Source organism: Brachycentrus maculatus, unplaced genomic scaffold, assembly GCF_059751285.1.
Source record: "Brachycentrus maculatus isolate JH-2025_06_01 unplaced genomic scaffold, ASM5975128v1 h1tg000386l, whole genome shotgun sequence".
In the NCBI taxonomy this organism is placed as follows: Eukaryota; Metazoa; Arthropoda; class Insecta; order Trichoptera; family Brachycentridae; genus Brachycentrus; species Brachycentrus maculatus.
The window spans coordinates 1,267,076-1,288,611 of record NW_028281135.1 but is presented as its reverse complement, the minus strand read 5'-3'; the positions used below and the strand labels follow the sequence as shown (position 1 = coordinate 1,288,611).

Genomic DNA, 21,536 nt, shown 5'->3' with positions numbered 1-21,536 from the left:
TTCCGGAGGGCCATTTAAGTCGCTTTTGCTTGGCAACAAAATAAACACCAATGCAGTTAGTCATTTTTAACAAGTCAATATATTATACTTCCAAGTTTAAAATCCTTTGAGATGTTTTTCAGGGCAATATTAAGCTAGTAAGATATCAAACAGTCAATGATCACGTTTTTGTACAGAATGCACTTGGTCACTTTCTCCTGTTTTACTACGATATGTTTATAAAATTAATTAACTTTGTTTTTACCACTTTTTTTATTAATACAATTCAACCTACCGGTTTCAACAATACATTGTCATCATCAGGGTTACACATAAAAATCCTACATCCTGGAGTGTGTGGAAGTTTTTGGTGAGAGTATTTTAATGTTTATAATGTTTTTGATTTAAAATAAACCCTGATGATGACAATGTATTGTTTAAACCGGTAGGTTGAATTGTATTGATAAAAAAAGTGGTAAAAACAAAGTTAATTAATTTTATAAACAGATTTTTTGAGTCTATGCTGTATTTTATTGCTAAAAAAAACACATATAAATTATTATTGTGAGGATTGTTTTGCCTAGTTATGGCATTTTCAAACATTCATTTGAAAATGCCACAACTAGGCGAAAAAATTGTAACAATATTAATTTTTATGTGTTTTTTGAACAGTAAAATACAACATAGTAGATTCAAAAAATCAGTATTTGATTTAACATTTAAAACATAAACTACTCCTTTACGTGTATTCTAGGTTTATAGTAGTGGTCAGAAAACTTACTAGCGAAATATGCACACTATGGGCGCTTGCATCGGCGTCCTGCATGTCAGTTAGCGTTTTAAAACGACGATTGGCTTAGATTGGCTTGTGCTATTGTCCATCTTCCTTCGGATCGGTGCATGAACACATTGCACGTAAATTAGATCACGCTAAACTGTCATAGTCGTTTTCATTTTTCAAAACCGGACTGCCGGACAGTAAATTCCCGTTTAGTGGACAAACGCCCTATAACGGTAAAAAGCGTTCTTAACCACCCTACTCTCAGGTTATTTTCCGAGAAACAGGAAAAAAAACATATTTTTTTCTCACACACTCGTGTTGCAGTGTCTGTGGCGGAGGCGGGGTCCGGGGTGCTGACGGCGCAGGTGCGCTGCGGCGGCGTGGCGGTGCCGCACTCGGTGCGCTCCTCGGCCAGCCGCCAGGAGCTGGTGTACCACCCCTCCCGCGCGGCCCCGCACACCGTCACGCTGCTCTACAACGGCGTGCCCGTCTCGCGCAAGCCCCTCAAGCCCACCGTGCTGCCGCCCGCCGTGGGCCAAGAGGTAACATGCTCTTATCATTCGTTCAACACGGGCGTCAACAAGATCTCATCGGGCCACTATCATCATCTCATCGGGCCACTATCATCATCTCATCACGCCATTATCATCATCTCATCAGGCCACTAAGGGAAGCCTTGGCAACTAAATGGACAATCTTTTTCTCTAACCTTCTGTTCTCTACTGCTAAATAAAGCCCTCTTCCATATCCTTCCATTTCCTTCGGTCGGTTGCCCCCCACAGTGGCTATATTGTTGGACCATCTGATTTGGGGTCTTCCGACGCCTCTTTTATTCTTCCAAGGTCTCCATCTCAAAAAATTTTGCTGTCCGTCTTGTGGGGTCCTGACTTGCAATATGTCCCGCCCATTGCCACATCAGTCTCGCCACGCGATCCATGATATTTGTCGATATATGTTATAAATACTACTTCTTCTTCATGTGTCATGTCAGGTTCCCCTGACGTCGACTATTACTTGAGAGTTTGTGAACCTGTCTCGGGCAGCTCTAAGCAATGCCTCAACTGCTCCGATTCCCATCCAATCTCGTACAATCTGGAGCCAGGAGATCTGATATATCTTTTATTTAATATATTAATATGTCCATAGATTATTTTGATAAGCGCGGAATTGTGCCCTTAATGATATATCTTAATAATTTGTGAACTGTATTGCGTCTTTTGAAATTTTTACCTTGAAGGGGTGTCATATTAAGGTGGAGACTGACCGGAGCATTTCGTCGTAACAAAACATCGTAACATCGCTTGCGCCGAGAATGTTACGTTATGACGTTACGGCATTGCTGACTGACTGCGATCAGTGCTCGCTAGTGGCGTTGTGCTTAGTGTGAGATCTTCGTTTGCCCAAAGACATTCTAATTTTATAGGCCCTAAAATTTATAATATGCTCCCACAAGAAATATTATGTTCAGTTGGAAATAAATTCAAAATGCACACAAAAGAATGGCTCCTAAAAATTGGAAGATCCCAGCTGGAGCAGCAAATAAAAGTTTGTGTGTGATCAATCTATGTGTCAGTGTTTTATAATTATATAATCCTATTTTCTAATTTTATAATATTACTCCTTTAGATTTTACTTTTCTTTTAGTTCAACTCTCTATTTGCTTTCTTTTTATAATTATTATTTCATATTATTTCAGTCTTACCACCTTTATATTATCATTAAAATATATATAAAGCTGTATTATAAAAAGAATAAGCATACCCTGCCTACCTCAGAACAGGTATCTCCAAATACCTAGTGAGGATAGACAGTGTCCAATAAAAAAAATAATAATAAATATATGTTTATATATAAATATGTATAACTTAAGTACAAAATTATATTAAATAATAAACGCTGTTCTGCAGCACTGAACCTGTTGCCATATGTCACACCTAAAAATCTGAAAATCTGAATCAATAACCCAAAATTTGTATGAATCTTTGCAACATTGCATTCGTAATGTAGTTAAAATGTCGGACGACGAACTTAACAACACTTGGTTCTGTGGTTTTAATAAATTACTGCTTACTCCAAATGAAGAAGAAAAAATAAATATAGTGCCAATCCCCACAAATTCCCTGCAGTTTGGGGAATTTCCCACAGATTGGCAACCCTGTACTAACCTAAAATTGCATCCGACTTCGGATGAAGCATTCGGAACGAGTGGCGAACAGCTCGGTTTGGTATACTGACTGCCTGAATGCTCGCATCGTAACATGTTACGTAATGACGAAATGATCCGGTCAGTCTCCACCTTTAGTTGAAATTTATAGAGTATATTGCTTTCTCCAATTTATATATTGATATCATCTGTAGGGTGAAAATTTTGGCACTCGATTGTTGTTTATTGTAAGATGTAAATATATATAATGTTAAATTAAATGTAGATATTAGTTTGTATTAAATGCTAACTGAAGAAATAAAAAATAATAATAATTATTATTTAACCTGCTTTAATACCGTAAAAACTTCATCATTCTTCCTGGTAATGAAATGACCGTACCACTAAAATGGCTTAAAGCATGGGTCGGCAACCTGCGGAGACATCTTGGTGCGGCCCGCGAGATTCTCGCCGCAACGCACATGACGGACGATATTATACACAATCGAGTGAAAGGAAGCGAGAAAGGGAGCGAAGGGAATCTCATTGATTTTATTAAATACAATAAATGTCGTTAAAATATACACTTAGCGTTTTATTTTTAAAACTAAAATATTTGTACATAATTATTGTATGTATACCTACTGCAAGTGCGGCCCGCACTGATCCCCATGAAAAATATTTGGCCCTTTTACAACAAAAGGTTGCCGACCCATGGCTTAAAGCCTTGTTTACTGACGTTATTAATGTCGTTCTTGTGTTGTAGGTGACTGCGTCTGGTTTGGGGCTATACCAGGCCCGTGTTGGGCAAGTGAGCTCATTCAGTATCGACACTTTGGGCAGGCCCGCCAGGGAGCTGGACGTTGTGGTGTCAGGCCCGGGCGGCACAGCCCTGCCAGTCAGGTAATACTGCAAACTATTATCTGTACATCCTTTCAGCTCTCTTCTTCCTCTTTGTGTGGTCTTACAGTTCCCCCAGACCACTACGATGCCATCCTCACCTCATAAACTGGGTATCAGAAAAAAATTGCCCCCTAAAAATGTTGATAAAGGTTCTAACATGACTTAACTAAGGACAGTTTTTAACTCAAACATGGCTTAACTGAAGACAGTTTTTGGCTTCAAACATGACTTAACTTAAGACAGTTTTCGGCCTCAAACATGGCTTAACTGAATACAGCTTTTGCCTTCAAACATGATTTAATTAAGGACATTTTCAGTCTCAAACATCACTTAACAAAGGACAGTTTTTGACTTCAAACATCAATCAACTAAGGACAGTTTTTAGTCTCAAATGTGACTTGACTAAGGACAGTTTGCACCCTAAACATGACTTTACTAAATACAGTTTTCAGCCTCAAACATCACAAAACAAAAGACAGTTTTTGATTCAAACATCAATTAACTAAGCACAGTTTTTAGCCTCAAATATGACTTGACTAAGGACAGTTTTCACCCTCAAACATGACCCAACAAACTCGAGATTCATCAAGTTCACTTTTAATGTTTCAGATGTTATCAAACTAAATCCGGAATGCTTCAAGCCGAGTTCACTGTCACTCAAGTCGGCCAATGCACAATAGGTGAGTTAAAATCGAACACAGTGTTGAGGATTCTTTCTAAGGCATCAGTAAGGGATGATGTTGAAATCTCCTCTAACTTTGCCCGCGAAATAACGTGATTATAATCCTTGTTACAGAGGTGCTACACTTATCCAAGCCGGTCTCTGGGAGCCCGTTCACGTGCCACGCCTACGACCCCACCAAGGTTCAACTGGTCAGCGTCCCTCACGGCAATGTCAGCGTGCACACTCCAATCTGCTTCACAAGTAAGTTCAGGGAGCCGACACAATTTTTCCTTTTCCCCTTCAAGCAACAGCCGTCTTATTGTCAGCATGTATGTTCCAGGAAGTTGGAAACTATCCCAAGAAGCTGGAAACTGTCCCAGTGCAAGTTGTCACAGTTCTGACTATTGAGTAAACCCGATCTAACTATCGGTTGTGTACTAAGGTGTGAAAGATGATTAGCATGCATTGTACACAATACTAAATATTACTGATGCCAGACAGCGTTGTTCTTGACGGCTACTGTCACTTTACATTTTCAATGTTTTCAATCACATTGTTGTTTCAATTTTTTTTGACATATTCATTACTTCACAAGCATTGTGAAATTAAACATATTAGAAACGTTTGTGTTCTTTTTTCTATCTTTTCTATTTGACCATACTGAGCCATAGCAACACGTGGGCGGATACAGCTAGTTCAAAATAAAAACAATATCTAAAAATAATTTTTGAAAAAACTCTATTTGAAATATTTCTTTACTCTCTTATTTGACTGTGGTATTTTTTTCTTGCAGTCAAAACAAGTGGAGCCGGTCTGGCCGAACTAGAAGTGTCGGCCACGGGCCCCCAGGGGCAGGGGCTGGCGGTGGAGACGGCGGAGGGCGACGGGGGGCACTCGGTGCAGCTGCTGCCCAACACCCCCGGCCACTACCGGATCTACTGCTCCTACGGAGGTCAGCATCTCTCATTTACATTCATTTCGGTAACTGTCAACTGTCACAGTGCGATCCCGGACATGTGTCTTATTGAACTACGACAAGTCTTTGAACATTTAGGACTACATTATACCAGTACCAACATCTGAAGGGCTAATATATCACATTTAAATGGCCTTGCAATGTTTTAGATATGCAAAGATGATACATATATGATGTTTGCTATTTTGAAACTATATGATTAAGCACAATATTATACTGTAGATTCGCAACTATATGATGCTGAAATTTGCAATAATATGACGATGCAGATTCACAACTGTATGATGCTACAAATTAGCAATAATGTGACATTATAGATTCACAACTGTATGATGCTACAAATTAGCAATAATGTGACATTATAGATTCACAACTGTATGATGCTACAAATTAGCAATAATGTGACATTATAGATTCACAACTGTATGATGCTACAAATTAGCAATAATGTGACATTATAGATTCACAACTGTATGATGCTACAAATTAGCAATAATGTGACATTATAGATTCACAACTGTATGATGCTACAAATTTTCAATAATATGACGATGCAGATTCGCAACTGTATGTTGCTACAAATTTGCAATAATGTGAAATTATAGATTCGCAACTATATGATGCTACAAATTTTCTAAATATAATTAATGATTATGAAAAACTATATGATTTTGTCAATTTGCAACAATATGACATTGGAGATTTGCATCTATATGGTGTTGCATCTAAATTTGAAGCAATATTCCATTGCAGATTCGCAACTCTATAATGCAAATTTACAACAATATGACGTTACGGGTTTGCAAATATATGATATTGCAAATTTGGATGTGTGTAAAGTAAAGACTTCTATGTTCTCTTCATCTTTGATGAGATGTCAAAAAATAATATGAAAAACAACTCCTATAATTGGAGATAATCCAGATTTGCGAACAAGGTTTTGGACACACTTAAAATGTTACAATATGACATTGCAGATTCGCAACTGATGTTGCAAATTTATAACTATGATATGCATATCATCATACAAATGTGTTATTGTGATACAGGCATCAGCGTGCCGGGCAGCCCGCTGTCGGTGGGCGTGGTGTCGGGGCGCAGCGGGGGCTCGGGGGGCGCTCCGGGGGCGCCGGGCGCCGCTCGGGCCTCGGGGGCCGGCCTCACCACCGCGCACGTCGGCAAGGAGGCCGCCTTCACCGTCATATCGCCGCACGCCCAGCCCAACGTTCAGGTGAGATATTGAAACACTCCTTATTTTAATATTTCATAAATAAATAAACACATTAATCCCGTACATATTTTATCACTTATATTAGCCAATGACAGGTCGTAAATATCCAGGCTTAACTTCTGCGTGGTCAGGTCAGGGGTCGTAATAATCGGCAGGTATGTATGAGGAGATGCTTAAATGTGGAAGAGTTGAAGATGGTTTTGCAAAGACTATTGGTGTGGCATTCTATTCCCTCTGCCTACCCCTGTCAGGAAGCGACGAGATGATTAATTAGTTTTTCTTCTTCTAACCTTTATTTGCACCCAATGGTGCATAGGGCACTGCATCGTATTGGCGCAGTGTTATCTTGATCCTTACTTACACGAAGGCAAGGTGATCACTCCTGCACTTCAGGGACTAGTCCAGGGTAATATTTAATAAATATTATTAAACCATATCCGCTCCCTAGGAGCGTATATGGAGTATATGGAGTCCACAAACTGTCTCCAGGCTTTTCTGTCGACTGCCAGCTCCCTTGCATCCTCCCAAGTCAGATCCGCGTCCCGAAGTTCTGACGAGAACTGCCGACGAATTGTTAGCAGTGATCGTCCTGGGCGGCGCGAACCTGATGCCTTGTAAAAGAGGCTAGCTTGATTAAGGCTCTCAGGAGGCATGCGGAGTACATGGCCAAATAAATATAAGATTGTAAAATCACTAAAAAAAAAATAATATAAAATCACTAATATTTATTTTCAATCCTCCCCTGGAAATCGAACCCGAGGTTTCCAGCATAACAACGATAAGTTTGTTTTTTTCCAAGTGAAATTTAAATTAAATATCTTGCAAATTATCACTGTATACCCAATTTCCATCCCTGCTTTATTCACAAAGTCCCACATGTGGTAATTCCAGATCGAGCAAGTGTCCGGGTCGGGCCCGGAGGAGCGGTGGGGCGAGGGCGCCGGGCAGCTGCTGGAGTGCAGTGTGAGCCCCCTGGGGCGCGGGGAGTGGCGCTGCGCCTACATCCCGCTCTACGTGGGCCTGTACGAGGTGCGCCTGTCCTGCCCGCACCAGGGCCCCCTGCCCGGCAGCCCCTGGGACCTCAAGGTAACCCGCTCTCGGAGCACCCATTCATCTCATCTGAAAATCGGATCGATCAGTAAACTAATTTTGTAATTTTAGCTCTAGTAAGTATCTGAAAACGAAAAAAAAACAATGCAATTATTTATTTTATTTTATTTGTCCGGGAATTGTACAGCTTATAATATATACATATAATAAACAATAGTTACATTAACAAAAATAGTTACGTTAAAAAAAAAGCCAATTAAACAATTCCACATTTATGTTTATAAAACTATTAAAAAACATTCAGAGATTTAAAAAAAGGGTATGGTATATTATAATAGATTTAGTAGGAAGGAGAAGGAATTAGCTGGCGTAGTGGCGCAATCGCCGCAGAGGACGACTTGTGTGCTACTAAAAGGAGTTCTTTGGAAACTGCATGAAGCCGCATGTACAAAAGAAATACTAGAATCAGTCAATATTTGAGATCTTCGATTTTATACACATCTAATAAAAAGAACCATTTTTCAAAAAAAATCTTGAAAATTCTCAACACTAAATGGTAAAACAAGTCTAACGGGTGTGTCTCTTCCTCAGGTGATTGACACGTCGGCGGTGAGCGTGGTGGGGGGCTGGGCGCTGCAGCTGGAGAGCGGCGGGGGCGGGCGGCTGCGCGTGCCAGCCAAGCTGGTGTTCCTCACGGCGGGCGCGGGCCCCGGGGAGCTGCAGGCCATGCTGGGGGGCCGACCCGCAGGTAACTGCAGGGACGCTTTCAAGATGTTCACATGCCTATGCGGCTCATCATTAACCCATCGGCATACCGGCCGCCATATCTTGGCGGCTAAGAATATTTTTCTTATTAAAGATAAATATTTCTTTTTAATTAATGTTTTACTTAGTAAATACCACTATTTCTTAAAATCTACTGAGACACGTGTTTCGATGCATTCCGCATCAGATACGGTGTTTGAAAATGATGCAGAATGCATCAAAACACGTGTCACAGTAGATTTTAAGAAATAGTGGTATTTACTAAGTAAAATATTAATTGAAAATGGATAGATTTTACCACAAAGTGACTGCCGAATCAATTATAAATATTTGTGGTTTTATTACAAAAATATTTCAATTTCATACTATTTCTGTGAGCCTAAACGACCCATTATTAGAAATAGGTATCAAATTGTGGTAGAGTGGGTTCAAACCATGAAAGTCTGGCTCGAGAGTCCGCGACACTAACCACGGGACCACAACCCGACACCTGATTTTACATTCGCATATCAGTTTAACCGGTTTGGTGCCACAAGCGTGTTAACGCGCTCTCCAATTCCGTGCTCACCAGGCTGGCCATACAAAATGAGGGCGCTCTCGTTTGAGCTTATCGCAGGCCAACATCAATTCCAATTGCAATATTTTTAATTACAATACACAGAAACATCTATAAGGAAGATCAAGAAATACTAAAATATTACAATTTATTGATATTATCAAAGTTACAGTCAACTTTCTAAAAGTTTTCACGTTTTTGTTGAAAAAAATCACGGCCTGCTGGGTACGGCCATATTCATACCTTCCGGCATCGAAAGGGCCATATTAATACCTTAATTTTTTTTTAATGTATGTAGGAAGGTTGTTGAATTACTCAGTTCCCAAATATTTAAAGTTCTGTTAGAATTGTTTGGTATTGCATTTTGGCATTGTAAAGTCATGTTTATATCTCAAAGATGAACTTTTATTTAGAATTATAAAAAATGTATTTGTGATTTGTGGTTTTCCAGTGGTGGAGACAGTGAGCGACCGCTCGGTGGTGACGCTGAGCCCGCCGGAGGGCGCGGCGGCGGGGGCGGAGCTCCCCCTGGAGCTGCTGTATGGGGGCGTGGGCGTGGCAGGAGCACCGCGCGCCGCCGTGCTGGTGGGTGGGGCTCCGGGGGCACCGGGCGCGGGCGGCGCGCCGGGCGCCAGCGAGCGCGTGCTGCTGGCCGGCCGCGGGCTCGCCTCCGCACACGTCGGAGAGACCGCGCACTTCACCATCGGTAGGCATCCCATCTTGGAGCACTTGCCCAAATACTGCGGTATTCTATAGTAAATGCCCGAAATTGCTGACAGCGGAAAGCATACTACCTGGAGCATTGACAGGCCCGACCAGTTAAATAATGCTGCATGATAAAAATATTGAAGGTTATTATATTATTATGTAGCCCAAGCAAATGCCAAACAACAGATGGAGGCATGTTGCAGGAGCCCGGGTGAGGACCTATCCAACATTGGATCCGGGATAGTTTGGCAAAACTTGTGGACTTTGACAAAACTTTGGGTTTTGACAGAACTTGTGGACTTTGACAAAACTTTGGGTTTTAACAGAACTTGTGGGCTTTGACAAAACTTTGAGTTTTGACAAAACTTGTGGGATTTGACAAAACTTCGCTTGTGAGTGTTGACAGTATAGTGTGGGTCCTGACAACATTGTGTTTTCAGACGGGTCGCAGGCGGGCAGCGGGGCCCCCGAGGTGGTGCTGCAGACGCGCTCGCTGGGGCGCGCGGTGGGCGTGGCGCTGGCGCGTGCGGGCCCTGCCCTCTGGAAGGCCTCCTACTGCGCCCCGCAGCCCGGACACTACCTGCTGCGGGTGCTCTGGGACAACAGGCTCGTCAAAGGTAAACTGATTCCCTCCCATTTTTGGCATCTCAACATACATAGACGAAGAAGAGTATGCTTCAACTTCAATTCAGACGAAGCATTATTATTATCATTATTAATTTAAATAAAAAAAAGAAATATTTGTGTTTTTACTATTTACAAAAATACTTATAATAATACATTAATACATAAATACTGAAATAGGTATCAAATTGTGTTAGAGTGGGTTGGAACCCAGTAACTCTGGCTCAAGAGTCCACGACACTAACCACGGGACCACAACCCTACACCTTAATTGTTGATAAGATTTTTGAATGAAAAATTCTAACCAAAATTGAAAACTGACAAAGGTGAGTCTATTGTATTCTTGAAGGTGAACATTTAACATACTGAAGCAACTTTTGACAAACTGGGCCATTTCACAACATCTTGTGAAGTTTTGCAGCCATCTCATACTAACTTGACCTTTGTCTGCGACTTCAGGCTGCCCGCTGTCGGTGGTGGTGTCCGGCGGGGCGGATGCCTCCCTGGTGACCTGCTCGGGGGTGGGCCTATCGCAGGGGGTGGTGGGGAGAGAGATCCGCTCCTGGATCGACACTCGGCGCGCCGGCCCGGGAGAGCTCACCGCGCACTGCACAGGTAAATACCTCCATCCAATTCGGCACTGTCTCCATAATGCATACAATTGAAGACAGTGCCGAATCCAGAATCAAATACCTATTTCTCTAGACTGATTGTTGTCATCGTTATGCTTTTTGGATAAAAATGTTACTGATTCTTCATGCTACTGACATCTGTGGAAATAATGTAAAATAACAATATCTTCACGCACTGCACAGGTATATATCTCCATCCAGTTTGGCACTGTCTCCGTAATGCACACAGTGCCGAATTGGAAGTTCAAATATCAATTTTTCTGGACTAATATTGCTGATATTGTAATGATTTTTGAGTTACTACTTGATAAAAATGTAGCTGGTTCTCTTCATACTACTGATATCTGTGGAAATAATACACAAGAACAATATCCTCACCGCGCACTACACAAGTAAATACCTCCATTCAGTTCGGCACTGTCTTAATAATGCATACAGTTTGGGACAGTGCCGAATCTGAAGTTCAAATATCAATTTCGCTGGACTGGCTGTTGTCATCATAATGCTTTTTAAATAAAAATGTAGCTGATTCTTCATACTACTGACATCTGTGATAATAATACACAAGTACAATATCCTCACCTGCACAGGTAAATACCTCTATTCAGTTTGGCACTGTCTCCATAGTGCACACAGTATGGGCCAGTGCCGAATCCGAAGTCCAAATATCAATTTCTCTAGACCAATTTTTGTCATCATAATGCTTTTTAGATTCATGGAAATAATTCACAAGAATATTCTTTTGCATAGTTGCATGATAAAATTGGACTATGTTGATCTTTATCACGCTGAACTAGTACAAGAAGCGCAGGACTTTAGTCAATGAGATGCAGTGCCCTATGCACCATTGGATGTGGAGATAAGGGTTGGAAGATAGTTTTTGATCTAGTTGATCTTCTGTCTGCGTCTATAGAGTAATGGCTAGCGTGTTAAGCTACTATGCTGGCCTTTGATTATCTTTTGTACTTAATTTCATTATTTAATGACTTTATGGATGATAGAAGCAAGTTGCACAACTGTATTGCATAATAATCAAAGTTCTTTTGACCAAAAGAGGTATGTGTTAGGTTTTGATTGATGTTTTTTCTAAGTTCTTTAGCATGATACGATTCCAGGGCCGCACAAGGTGGCGTACTGCGAGCTGTACGAGCACGGCGACGCCACGTTCACGCTGAACGTCAAGCCGCAGGAGGCGGGCCGGCACCAGCTCACCGTCAAGTACGCCGGCGAGCACGTGCCCGGCTCCCCCTTCCAGCTGCGGGTCGCCGGAGCACCCGACGCCTCCAAGGTGACACATCGCTCACCCACTATATGTACATCACAGCAGCAATGCACTCGTGTCATCAAATTTACTTGCTTTAAAGAAAAAAAATTGTAATAAAAACTTTTTTACAATTTTCACAGTATTAACTCTTGATCATTTACCCATTCATTTATTTTGCCTTTGGTCCATATTTTAGTTTGGCCTTTTACCTCCGAATTAAAAATGCTCCAAACTGTATATTGAAGTGTCCCATATTTATTGTTTACTCTTGGGACACTTCAATATACAGTTCCGAGCATTTTTAATTTGTTGCCAACAAAGGTAAGAGGCCAAACTAAACTATGGACCAAAGGCAAAATAAAGGAATGGGTAAATGATCAAGGGTTAAAACTGTGAAAATTTTAAAATAGTTTTTATTTCTAATATTTTTCTTTATTTTGAATGTGTGTATATTATGTAAAAATAGATAAAAATAATAATTAAAAAAAACATGTAAAAAGAACTCCACTGACAAGACATAAAGGGTCCGCCAAATAACTTTTTTTTTTTTAAAACAGGGCGCAAAACATCGAGTGTAGCTTCGGCTGTGTGGCACGTAGCGCCGTCCTGTTGAAACCAAATGTTGCCAATATCCTCCTCTTCAATTTTTGTGAACAAAAATCCGTTCAACATGGCCCGATAACGATCGCCATTGACTGTAACGGCCACTCCTTGCTCATTTTCAAAGAAAAATGGCCCAATTATGCCTCTGGACCAAAATCCGCACCAAACAGTGACTCGTTTTGGGTGTACCGGCTTTTCAATGTATGCGTGCGGGTTTTCTGTGCCCCAAATACGACAATTTTGCTTGTTTACATACCCGCCAAGATCAAAATGAGCTTCATCCGAAAAGATGATTTTTTTGGCAAAATCGGCATCTTCTGTAAGTCGATCGCAGGCCCACTCAGCGAAGCGAAAACGCATTGGATGGTCAGTTGGCTTCAACTCCTGAACCAATTGGACTTTGTATGGCGTCATACCAAGGTCTTTATGCAAAATTCGTCTCAATGATGTCTCCGAAATGTTCAATTGTTGAGAACGACGGTGAATTGATGTTGATGGCGCTTCACGCACACTTTCTGCCACAACATCGATATTCTCGGGTGTACGCACTGTTTTTGGCTTTTCACGCTTTGGTTTATCGATGAGGATGCCAGTTTCTTTCACTTTTTTCACAAGATAACGAACATACGGAGCTGACGGTGCTTCTCTTCTTCCAAAAACCGTACGCAATTTTCGCACACATTCTGCAACATTACCATGATTTTCAAAGTAATGTCGCAATATTTCCCAGCGTTGTTCAAGCGTATACACAACCATATTCGCTCAGCGGAAGGATAAAACTAATCATCTGTCAAATCAGACATGAGCTAAGTGTTACCATTCACGAAATAAGCACTAGTTGAAAAAAAAAACTTTAGATGGCGGACCCTATATAAGGTGGTGTTGTGGATCTCTGCAAAAAAAAACATGTGAATTATGTTTTTATGTTTATGAGTTTTTAAATTAATGTATAAATATGTATGAATAAATATTTCTGGTACATTTCAGTTGCAAGGCTAAAATGAAATAGCTCTCGGCGTGTGTCTATAGGGAAATGTTATAAAGTTAGATAGCTATGGAGGTGTGTTAGTGTGTTGGTGTACCATTGTATTCCTGTGTGCAGGTGCGTGTGTACGGGCCCGGAGTGGAGGCGGGCGTGCTGGCCACGTTCCAGTCGCGCTTCATCTGCGACACGCGCGGCGCCGGCGCGGGCCAGCTCACGGTGCGCGTGCGCGGGCCCAAGGGGGCCTTCCGCGTCGAGATGCAGCGCGAAAGCCAGAAGGACCGCACCATTCTGTGCAAGGTAACCTCCTCACCTTACCTCACCAACTACCCTATCCACCTGATGCTTCCCTAGAAGTGTTGTAGTCCCTTCAATGTACATTTTATTCCTCTGTGCGTGTCATGTCAGGTCCCCCTGATGTTGACTATCACTTGAGACTAATTGTCCTTGTCTTGGGCAGCTCTAAACAGCGCCTCGACGGTCCTGATCCCCGTCCAATCTCATGTATTCCGGAGCCAGGAGATCTGTCTTCTGCCCACACCTCGTTGACCCTCTATTTTGCCTTTTATGATTAGGTGCCATGGCTTGTACTTGTCTCCTCTCAGCACATGCCCCGGATAAGACACCTTCCGGACCTTGATATCAGTCAGCAACCGTCTCCCTGCTCTTGCTCTTTGGAGCACATTTGAATTGCTGACCATATTGGTCCATGGAATGCGTAGAATTTTATGATACAGCCACATTTGGAATGTAGTACATCTTTGTGTGTTTTGATCCCTGGAATATACATCATTGTGTATTGTGGTCCCTGGAACTTACATCATTGTGTATTATGGTCCCTAGAATGTACATCATTGTGTGTGTTGATCCCTGGAACGTACATCATTGTGTGTTTTGGTCCCTGGAATATACATCATTGTGTATTTTGGTCCCTGGAATATACATCATTGTGTATTTTGGTCCCTGGAATATACATCATTGTGTATTGTGGTCCCTGAAACGTACATCATTGTGTGTTATGGTCCCTGGAATATACATCATTGTGTATTGTGGTCCCTAGAACGTACATCATTGTGTGTTTTGATCCCTGGAATGTACATCATTGTGTATTGCAGTCCCTAGAACGTACATCATTGTGCGTTTTGGTCCCTGGAATGTACACTTTCGTTAGTATTGGTTTGTGTAATTTACCTGACTTGTTTTCGGGTGTCCAGTTTGACCCGACGGAGCCGGGAGACTACCGCGTGGAGGTGAAGTGGGCGGGCAAGCTGGTGCCGGGCTCGCCCTTCCCGGTGATGATCTTCGACACGCAGGAGGAGCTGCGGCGCTACCTGCACAGCGGACAGGTGCCCTCCTAACCACCGCAGTATGTCACACCTCTAGCTGCACCTAGCCTAGCCTAACCCCACCTGACCACACCTACACTCGATTACCTAACCTACAGTTGTCAACTACACTTATCTTCCACCATATTCAGAGTCCAAAACCTTAACTTACACAATGATATGATACAGACTTTAAATTTAATGGAAAAGTTCACCTACACAGTAACTCGACCTCAATTACCTAATCTACAATTATCAATGTGACACTTACCTCACCTGGTTCCACCATATTCAGAGTCAAAAACCCAAACTCACATACTTAACAATAACCCAGACTTCAAATTTAATACAAAGGTTATTTTCCATACGTTTTCTCATGAAATGATGCTTGCAAAAGACTAGCAAACATTTCTACAAGCTATTCTACCACCATTTTTACTGTATGAATCTATTAACCTTTTAACCGGGTTCACTTTGTTCCTGAGAGACGCCCGTGCGCGGTGGTATTTTGCCGTGTTTTAAATGATTACTTTTATCATGTATTGAGTTAACTCAAACGAGTTATTTTTATTTATTTTCGATTTATTTTCCTAAACAAAAACGTTCAATGGGATTCATTGTGCCTTTTTGGTACTCTATAATACACTCGTGTCACATTATTTTTTAAATATATCCTAATATAAACAAATAAGATCGTAACATAAATAAATCAAAGCACGCATTGTGTGTCACTCTTACCCACTGGCGATGCGTAGCGTCGAGAGTGAGACAGGTATAGGGCATTATTATGGCGCGGACTAATTACCGACCGCAAGAAAAATCAGGGATTTGTTCTTTTATTTATCCTTGTGATGTTACAAATTATTAGTTAGATATTTCAACAGATGTCATAAGGCCAAGGATTGACATATTATTTTATCCAAAGTTCCACACCATGAAAAAATCCCTCCAAGTAGAACTGAGGTTCGAAACTTGGAGCAAAGTAAAAACACATACGGTTATGTCAGCCGCGTACGGGGAATGTTTTGTGAAAACACATACGGTTATGCGAGCCGCGTGGATCCGGTTAATAATAAACAAAGATATATTATTTTTTGACATCTCATCAAAGATGAAGAAGAATATGGAAGTCTGGGCATTTACGGGGCTGACGACCACACTTTTGTACGCACTCAAAATGTTGTAAATAAAGATAATAATTAAATGATACCATTCTCGTAAAATACTACCTCAACGATCAATCATAATCAATATTCGGTGCGCTAACATTGTTGTCTGCCTCCGTAGTGTAATGGTCAGCACGCTCGGCTACCGTTCTGGAGGTCCCGGGTTCGATTCCCAGGGGGGGTCAAATAAATACAAGTGATTTCTTCACTGTAATATTTATTCAATATTACCCTGGACTGGTACCTGAAGCGGAGGGCTGATCACCTTTCCTTCATGTATAAACGATCAAGATAACACTGCGTTTATATGAAGCAGTGCCCTATGCACCATTGGGGTGCGGATAAGGGTTTTATTATTATTATTAACATTGTAAATTTCCATTTATAACCCTAATGTTTTTCCACATTTAAATGATTCGTCTTGAGGAAGAAGCTGACTGTTTTAAAACAAGTCAGCATTATAATTGAGTTGTAATAAAATATGTAGTGATTTTATGACAAAGTTACTTTGTAAGTTGTACATAAAGACCTTGTATTTCGCAAAATGATGATGTTGTTACTTTTTATGCAAGCGGTAGGTTCACATTTTCAGATTGGCCTATGGCCAACTCAACTTACATCAATTGACACATACACATTCTAGTAACCCATTACATCAAATGATGAAATTTAGATTAAACATTTACAGTATTCTAACCTAATCCACCCCTGCCTTAGCTAGTGCTTTGTAACTAACCTGATTTAATTAAGACAAAACAACACACTGTGATCAATCTCACTTGTGACCAACCTAACCTAACCTAACTAAATCTGTTACTCGTAATATTATCAACATCTGATGCGATCTTACCTATGTAAGAGCCGATCTATTTGATCCAGGCGAGGTTAAGATAATTCCAGATCTTAATATCCAAATATAGCTAAGGTCACACATCGCTCACTCCTTTCAACAACGTCATATATCAAAAATCGTCAATTTTCAGTTGTGCATGTTTTCGGTATGCCCAGAAAATGTACTATATCCCAGCAAAAGTGGCATATTTTTAACTTAATATTTACCCGCTACAGGGCAGAAAGTGTTGCTTTTGCATTTTGAAGAAAAGGTATTGTTTAATTATTTTTTTTCAAATATATTCAATATTTTTCAAAAGGAGAAAAAACATTCAGGTTTTACCTAAAAAGATCTGTTGCACAGTAAAAAGTTCAATGAGTGGCTTGATATTTATTTTTAATAAATTTCATTATATTCTTAAACTTTAAAAACGATGTCCTGAAAAATCAAGTTTTTTTATGTATGACGCTGTTGAGAGGAGTGAGCGACATGACAAAAACTAACCTTATTTAAATATCAAGGTCAGATACTAGCATTCATTGAGTTAGGACCTAACCTAGATTGACATGTATCAATTAATACATTGATTGTAAACTAACCTATAAAAAAATATGTCAAAAATATAATTTTGTTACTAACCTAACCTTCAATGCACCGTGAATGCCGGGGATGCTAAGATTCTTCTTATTCTCATGACCTTTGTAAGAGAGCTGTATTTTTAAAGGTTTTATGGAGAAGTAAACAGGTTATGCTTTATCCATACAGAACCTTAAGAATATCGTTTCTTCTCAAACAATTACTGGTCTTCTTCTAACTCTCACCGTATATAGCACCACTAGTTGCACATGTATGTTGATTTAATTATGAATATTCATTTTAAAGTGATGAAACAAACCTTTTACTCACAATACAGCAGAATCCCTCTCGTCTGGCACTTCGGTTTATCCGACCATGCTCCAACTGACTATAACTGAATACGTATTTTAAATAAAATTACCGTATTTTACTGACTATAAGACGGAATGGAATATAAAACCTACCTTAACCTTTCTGGGAGTATGGACGTGAATAAACGCCGGTGCAAATTTTCCTCAATGAAGTATCAATCAGTTAGCATGATGTAACTTGCATAGCAATGACATCTGTGGGTAGAATTGGTGAATGTTACACGTGTGTAAAGTGATACTTAAACCCGCGTATGACGGTCGTCAGCCCCGTAAATGCCTAGACTTCCATATTCTTCTTCACCTTTGATGAGATGTCAAAAAATGATATGAAAATAACTCCTGTAATTGAAGATAATCCAGATTTTGTGAACAAGTATTTGGACACACTCAAAATGTTGTAAACATCTGTGGATATTTGTTTGTAATTTTGTCATAAATTAAAAATATTTCGAAGAATTATTTATTTATTATTTTTACATAATTTCTATCTTCACAATACAAAGATTATGTGAATATATTTTTTTTTCATGTAAAAAAAAAACACTCCCAGAGAAAGTCGGACATCAATTATTGTACTCCCGGAAAGGTTAATTTTTAAGCAAATACCAAGTCGTAAGTCCTGGAATGCTCAGAATTTCATCTCCTTTCTTATAGGAACGATAGATTCATCTCAAGTAGATTACCGGGGGCCTAGCACGCTAAGCGCTGCACAGGGAAGGGGACAAGGTATTAATGAACGTTTTGTCTATTGAACATTTCAGGACATGCTAATGAAACAGGAGATGATGCACAGCGACTGCAAGTCGGACAGCTACATCACCAGAGAAATGTCCTGCTGGAAACACTTTTGGAGAGAATTCCATCACAGAGTTATGCGATTCCTGTGTAGTTGCAGCTAAAATACCAATAATTTAAATCAATTATAATAGGGGAAAAAAACTGCAATAGTAGAATCAGTTAAATGCATTTTTTTTTGCAAATATGATTCTAACAAATTGTGGAAAATGCATATAAAAATTTAGTTCCAAAGTCCTTTGTGAATTTTACAACGACTGTATTGTGTTATTTTCTTTATAGTACATAAGATTTTAAATTATTTATTTTCATATATAAACTCAGATTTGAGACAGACCCAAATTTAATGAAAAATTGCGCATTGTATTCAATTTCTCAATTCTTGTTTGCCATTTTTCGTCAAAACTCCATGAGTTAGATGTATAGAATTGCTGACATGATTTGTTCAAAGAATTCAAGTGCGAAATAACGACTTGTATTTTACAATATCAAAAGTAAGAAAACAGCTGTCTTGGATTCGTTTTTATATCGAAATTCTCACTGGTTATTTTAGCAAAAGGTTGAAGAATTTGCACGGGATATCGCTTAAGTCAAATGTGCCAGAAATATTTTGGTCTCCGTTAATAAAATGTAATTTTTTACGATAACCGAGGTCGAAATATTTCAAATTTTACCAAATTACGCCAAAAATTTGACATTTCTCCAAAATTTCGACTAATTGTCCATCGTTTCCTTACCTGCACCCAGCGGTGCACAGGGCACTGCGTTGTAATAATGCAGCGTTATCTTGATCGCAAGTGGCTTGAAACAACCTACATATCACGAGTTTGTTTGGTAGCTTGCTAATCACTCAACAAACAACTTGAAAGAGTCCAAAAAAAATTTTTATTGGTTTATTAAGAGGGAGTTTTGAATGTGTATATCGTTTTGCGCCATTTATATTTTTCAAGTGATATACCTGAATTTTTTTGTAGTCAGAATCTCTTCTTAGTACAGCCACCGCACGCCTCTGCCCTAAGATCAAGGATAATGAAAATTTATTTTGACTAAAATGTCTAGCGTTTGGACTGATTTGGTAGAAGATATTTTGTTTTGGAATTTGGTATAAAGGGTCAATAAAGGATTGTGCCTAGTGCATCGTTTACAGTTTTACTAAGAAATATATTACTTATTCTGCGGCCGAGGGTGATTCTTTTTTAACATTGGTTATTTTTAACACTTTTTTTAAAAGGGCGTCAAAATTTACGTTGCATACTTCAATCATATATAAATCAACAATCAAGTATTAAAATTGAGTAATTTCTTGCAAACTTATCTTTATCTGCTACTACCTGACCCTTATCCGCACCCAATGGTGCATAGGGCACTGGATCAAATTGATAAGATGTAAAATAATTTTACATAAAAAAAAGCAAGGTGATACTACCTGACCCTTATCCGCACCCAATGGTGCATAGGGCACTGGATCAAATTGATAAGATGTAAATTTTTTTTACATAAAAGCAAGGTGATACTACCTGACCCTTATCCGCACCCAATGGTGCATAGGGCACTGGATCAAATTGATAAGATATTATTTTTTTTTTACATAAAAGCAGGTGATCAGCCCCGTCCAGGGTATAATATCAAATAAATATGGAATTAAATTTAAGGAAATTCTTCAAGATAAGTGATGAAATTTATAAATTATATTTTGAATGACCCTTTTAAATGTTCAGCAATGGTAATAAGAGTCACCGAGGAATTGTTTTGTATAAAAGAATATATCGACTGTTGACATTCCATTTTTTCCATGTATATAAAGTTAGTAATTAATATTTTAACAAACATTTTTAATTTATTCTTAAGTATAACAACTTCCATCACGTTATAAAAAATAAATAATATTTTTAAACATATCCGGCGTTTTATTCCTCTTCCATTATCAAATTTCCATATCAAAAATAAACCACATATTACCGTCACATATTTAATGTTGGGTAAGTAGGAACAATTTCTTCTTCTTCTTTTCCCATGTTCGCTCCCTAGGTAGAGCATATGGCCAACACGAGACGTCTCCAAGTCACTCCGTCACGCGCCATCTCCTCGGCTTCCTCCCAGGTCAGTCCGGCGTCTCGAAGTTCCGCTGAGTATAGTCGGTGAATGGTCGTCAGCGGCCTACCGGGGCGCCGGAATCCTCGGGGTTGGAAGAAGAGACGTGAGGGGTCAACAATTTGACATATCACAAATGTTTCTGTGGTTGTAGGTATACTTTTTTGTACCTAAACGTACAGGATACGGCTTTTTGCGTTCGGGTGAATATACCCTACTATGTACATATCTATGTATGTTAGTGATATGTCAAATTGTTCCTACTCCCCCCACACATACCAATATGTCGTATGACGCATTTAGTATTTCAATATCTCTGGCTACCTCATTTGCTGGATATGTTGAGATTATGTTGATATATCGTTCACTCCTTTCAACAACGTCATAAAACAAAAATCGTCAATTTTCAGTTGTGCGTGTTTTCGGAATGCCCAGAAAATGTACTATATCCCAGCGAAAGAGGCATATTTTTTACTTAATATTTACCCGCTACAGGGCAGAAAGTGCTGTTTTTGCATT

At 39.8% G+C, this 21,536-nt stretch overlaps 1 protein-coding gene across 4 annotated transcripts in view; it reads left to right on the top strand.

The window, feature by feature from the left end:
- jbug (filamin-type immunoglobulin domains fbug) overlaps positions 1-20,355 on the top strand; it is a 152,352-nt gene extending 131,997 nt beyond the window's left edge. For all 4 annotated transcript variants that reach the window (XM_088270460.1, XM_088270459.1, XM_088270461.1 and 1 more), the window contains 15 exons: positions 1,085-1,302; positions 3,670-3,806; positions 4,416-4,486; positions 4,603-4,731; positions 5,264-5,422; positions 6,496-6,677; positions 7,569-7,763; positions 8,319-8,475; positions 9,500-9,754; positions 10,197-10,373; positions 10,840-10,995; positions 12,128-12,300; positions 13,982-14,161; positions 15,076-15,227; positions 18,893-20,355. In XM_088270460.1, the coding sequence (XP_088126586.1) occupies positions 1,085-1,302; positions 3,670-3,806; positions 4,416-4,486; positions 4,603-4,731; positions 5,264-5,422; positions 6,496-6,677; positions 7,569-7,763; positions 8,319-8,475; positions 9,500-9,754; positions 10,197-10,373; positions 10,840-10,995; positions 12,128-12,300; positions 13,982-14,161; positions 15,076-15,219 (2,333 nt within the window). In that variant the 3' untranslated portion in view covers positions 15,220-15,227; positions 18,893-20,355. The remainder of the gene's footprint in view (positions 1-1,084; positions 1,303-3,669; positions 3,807-4,415; positions 4,487-4,602; positions 4,732-5,263; positions 5,423-6,495; positions 6,678-7,568; positions 7,764-8,318; positions 8,476-9,499; positions 9,755-10,196; positions 10,374-10,839; positions 10,996-12,127; positions 12,301-13,981; positions 14,162-15,075; positions 15,228-18,892) is intronic.
- Positions 20,356-21,536: the final 1,181 nt, after the last annotated feature.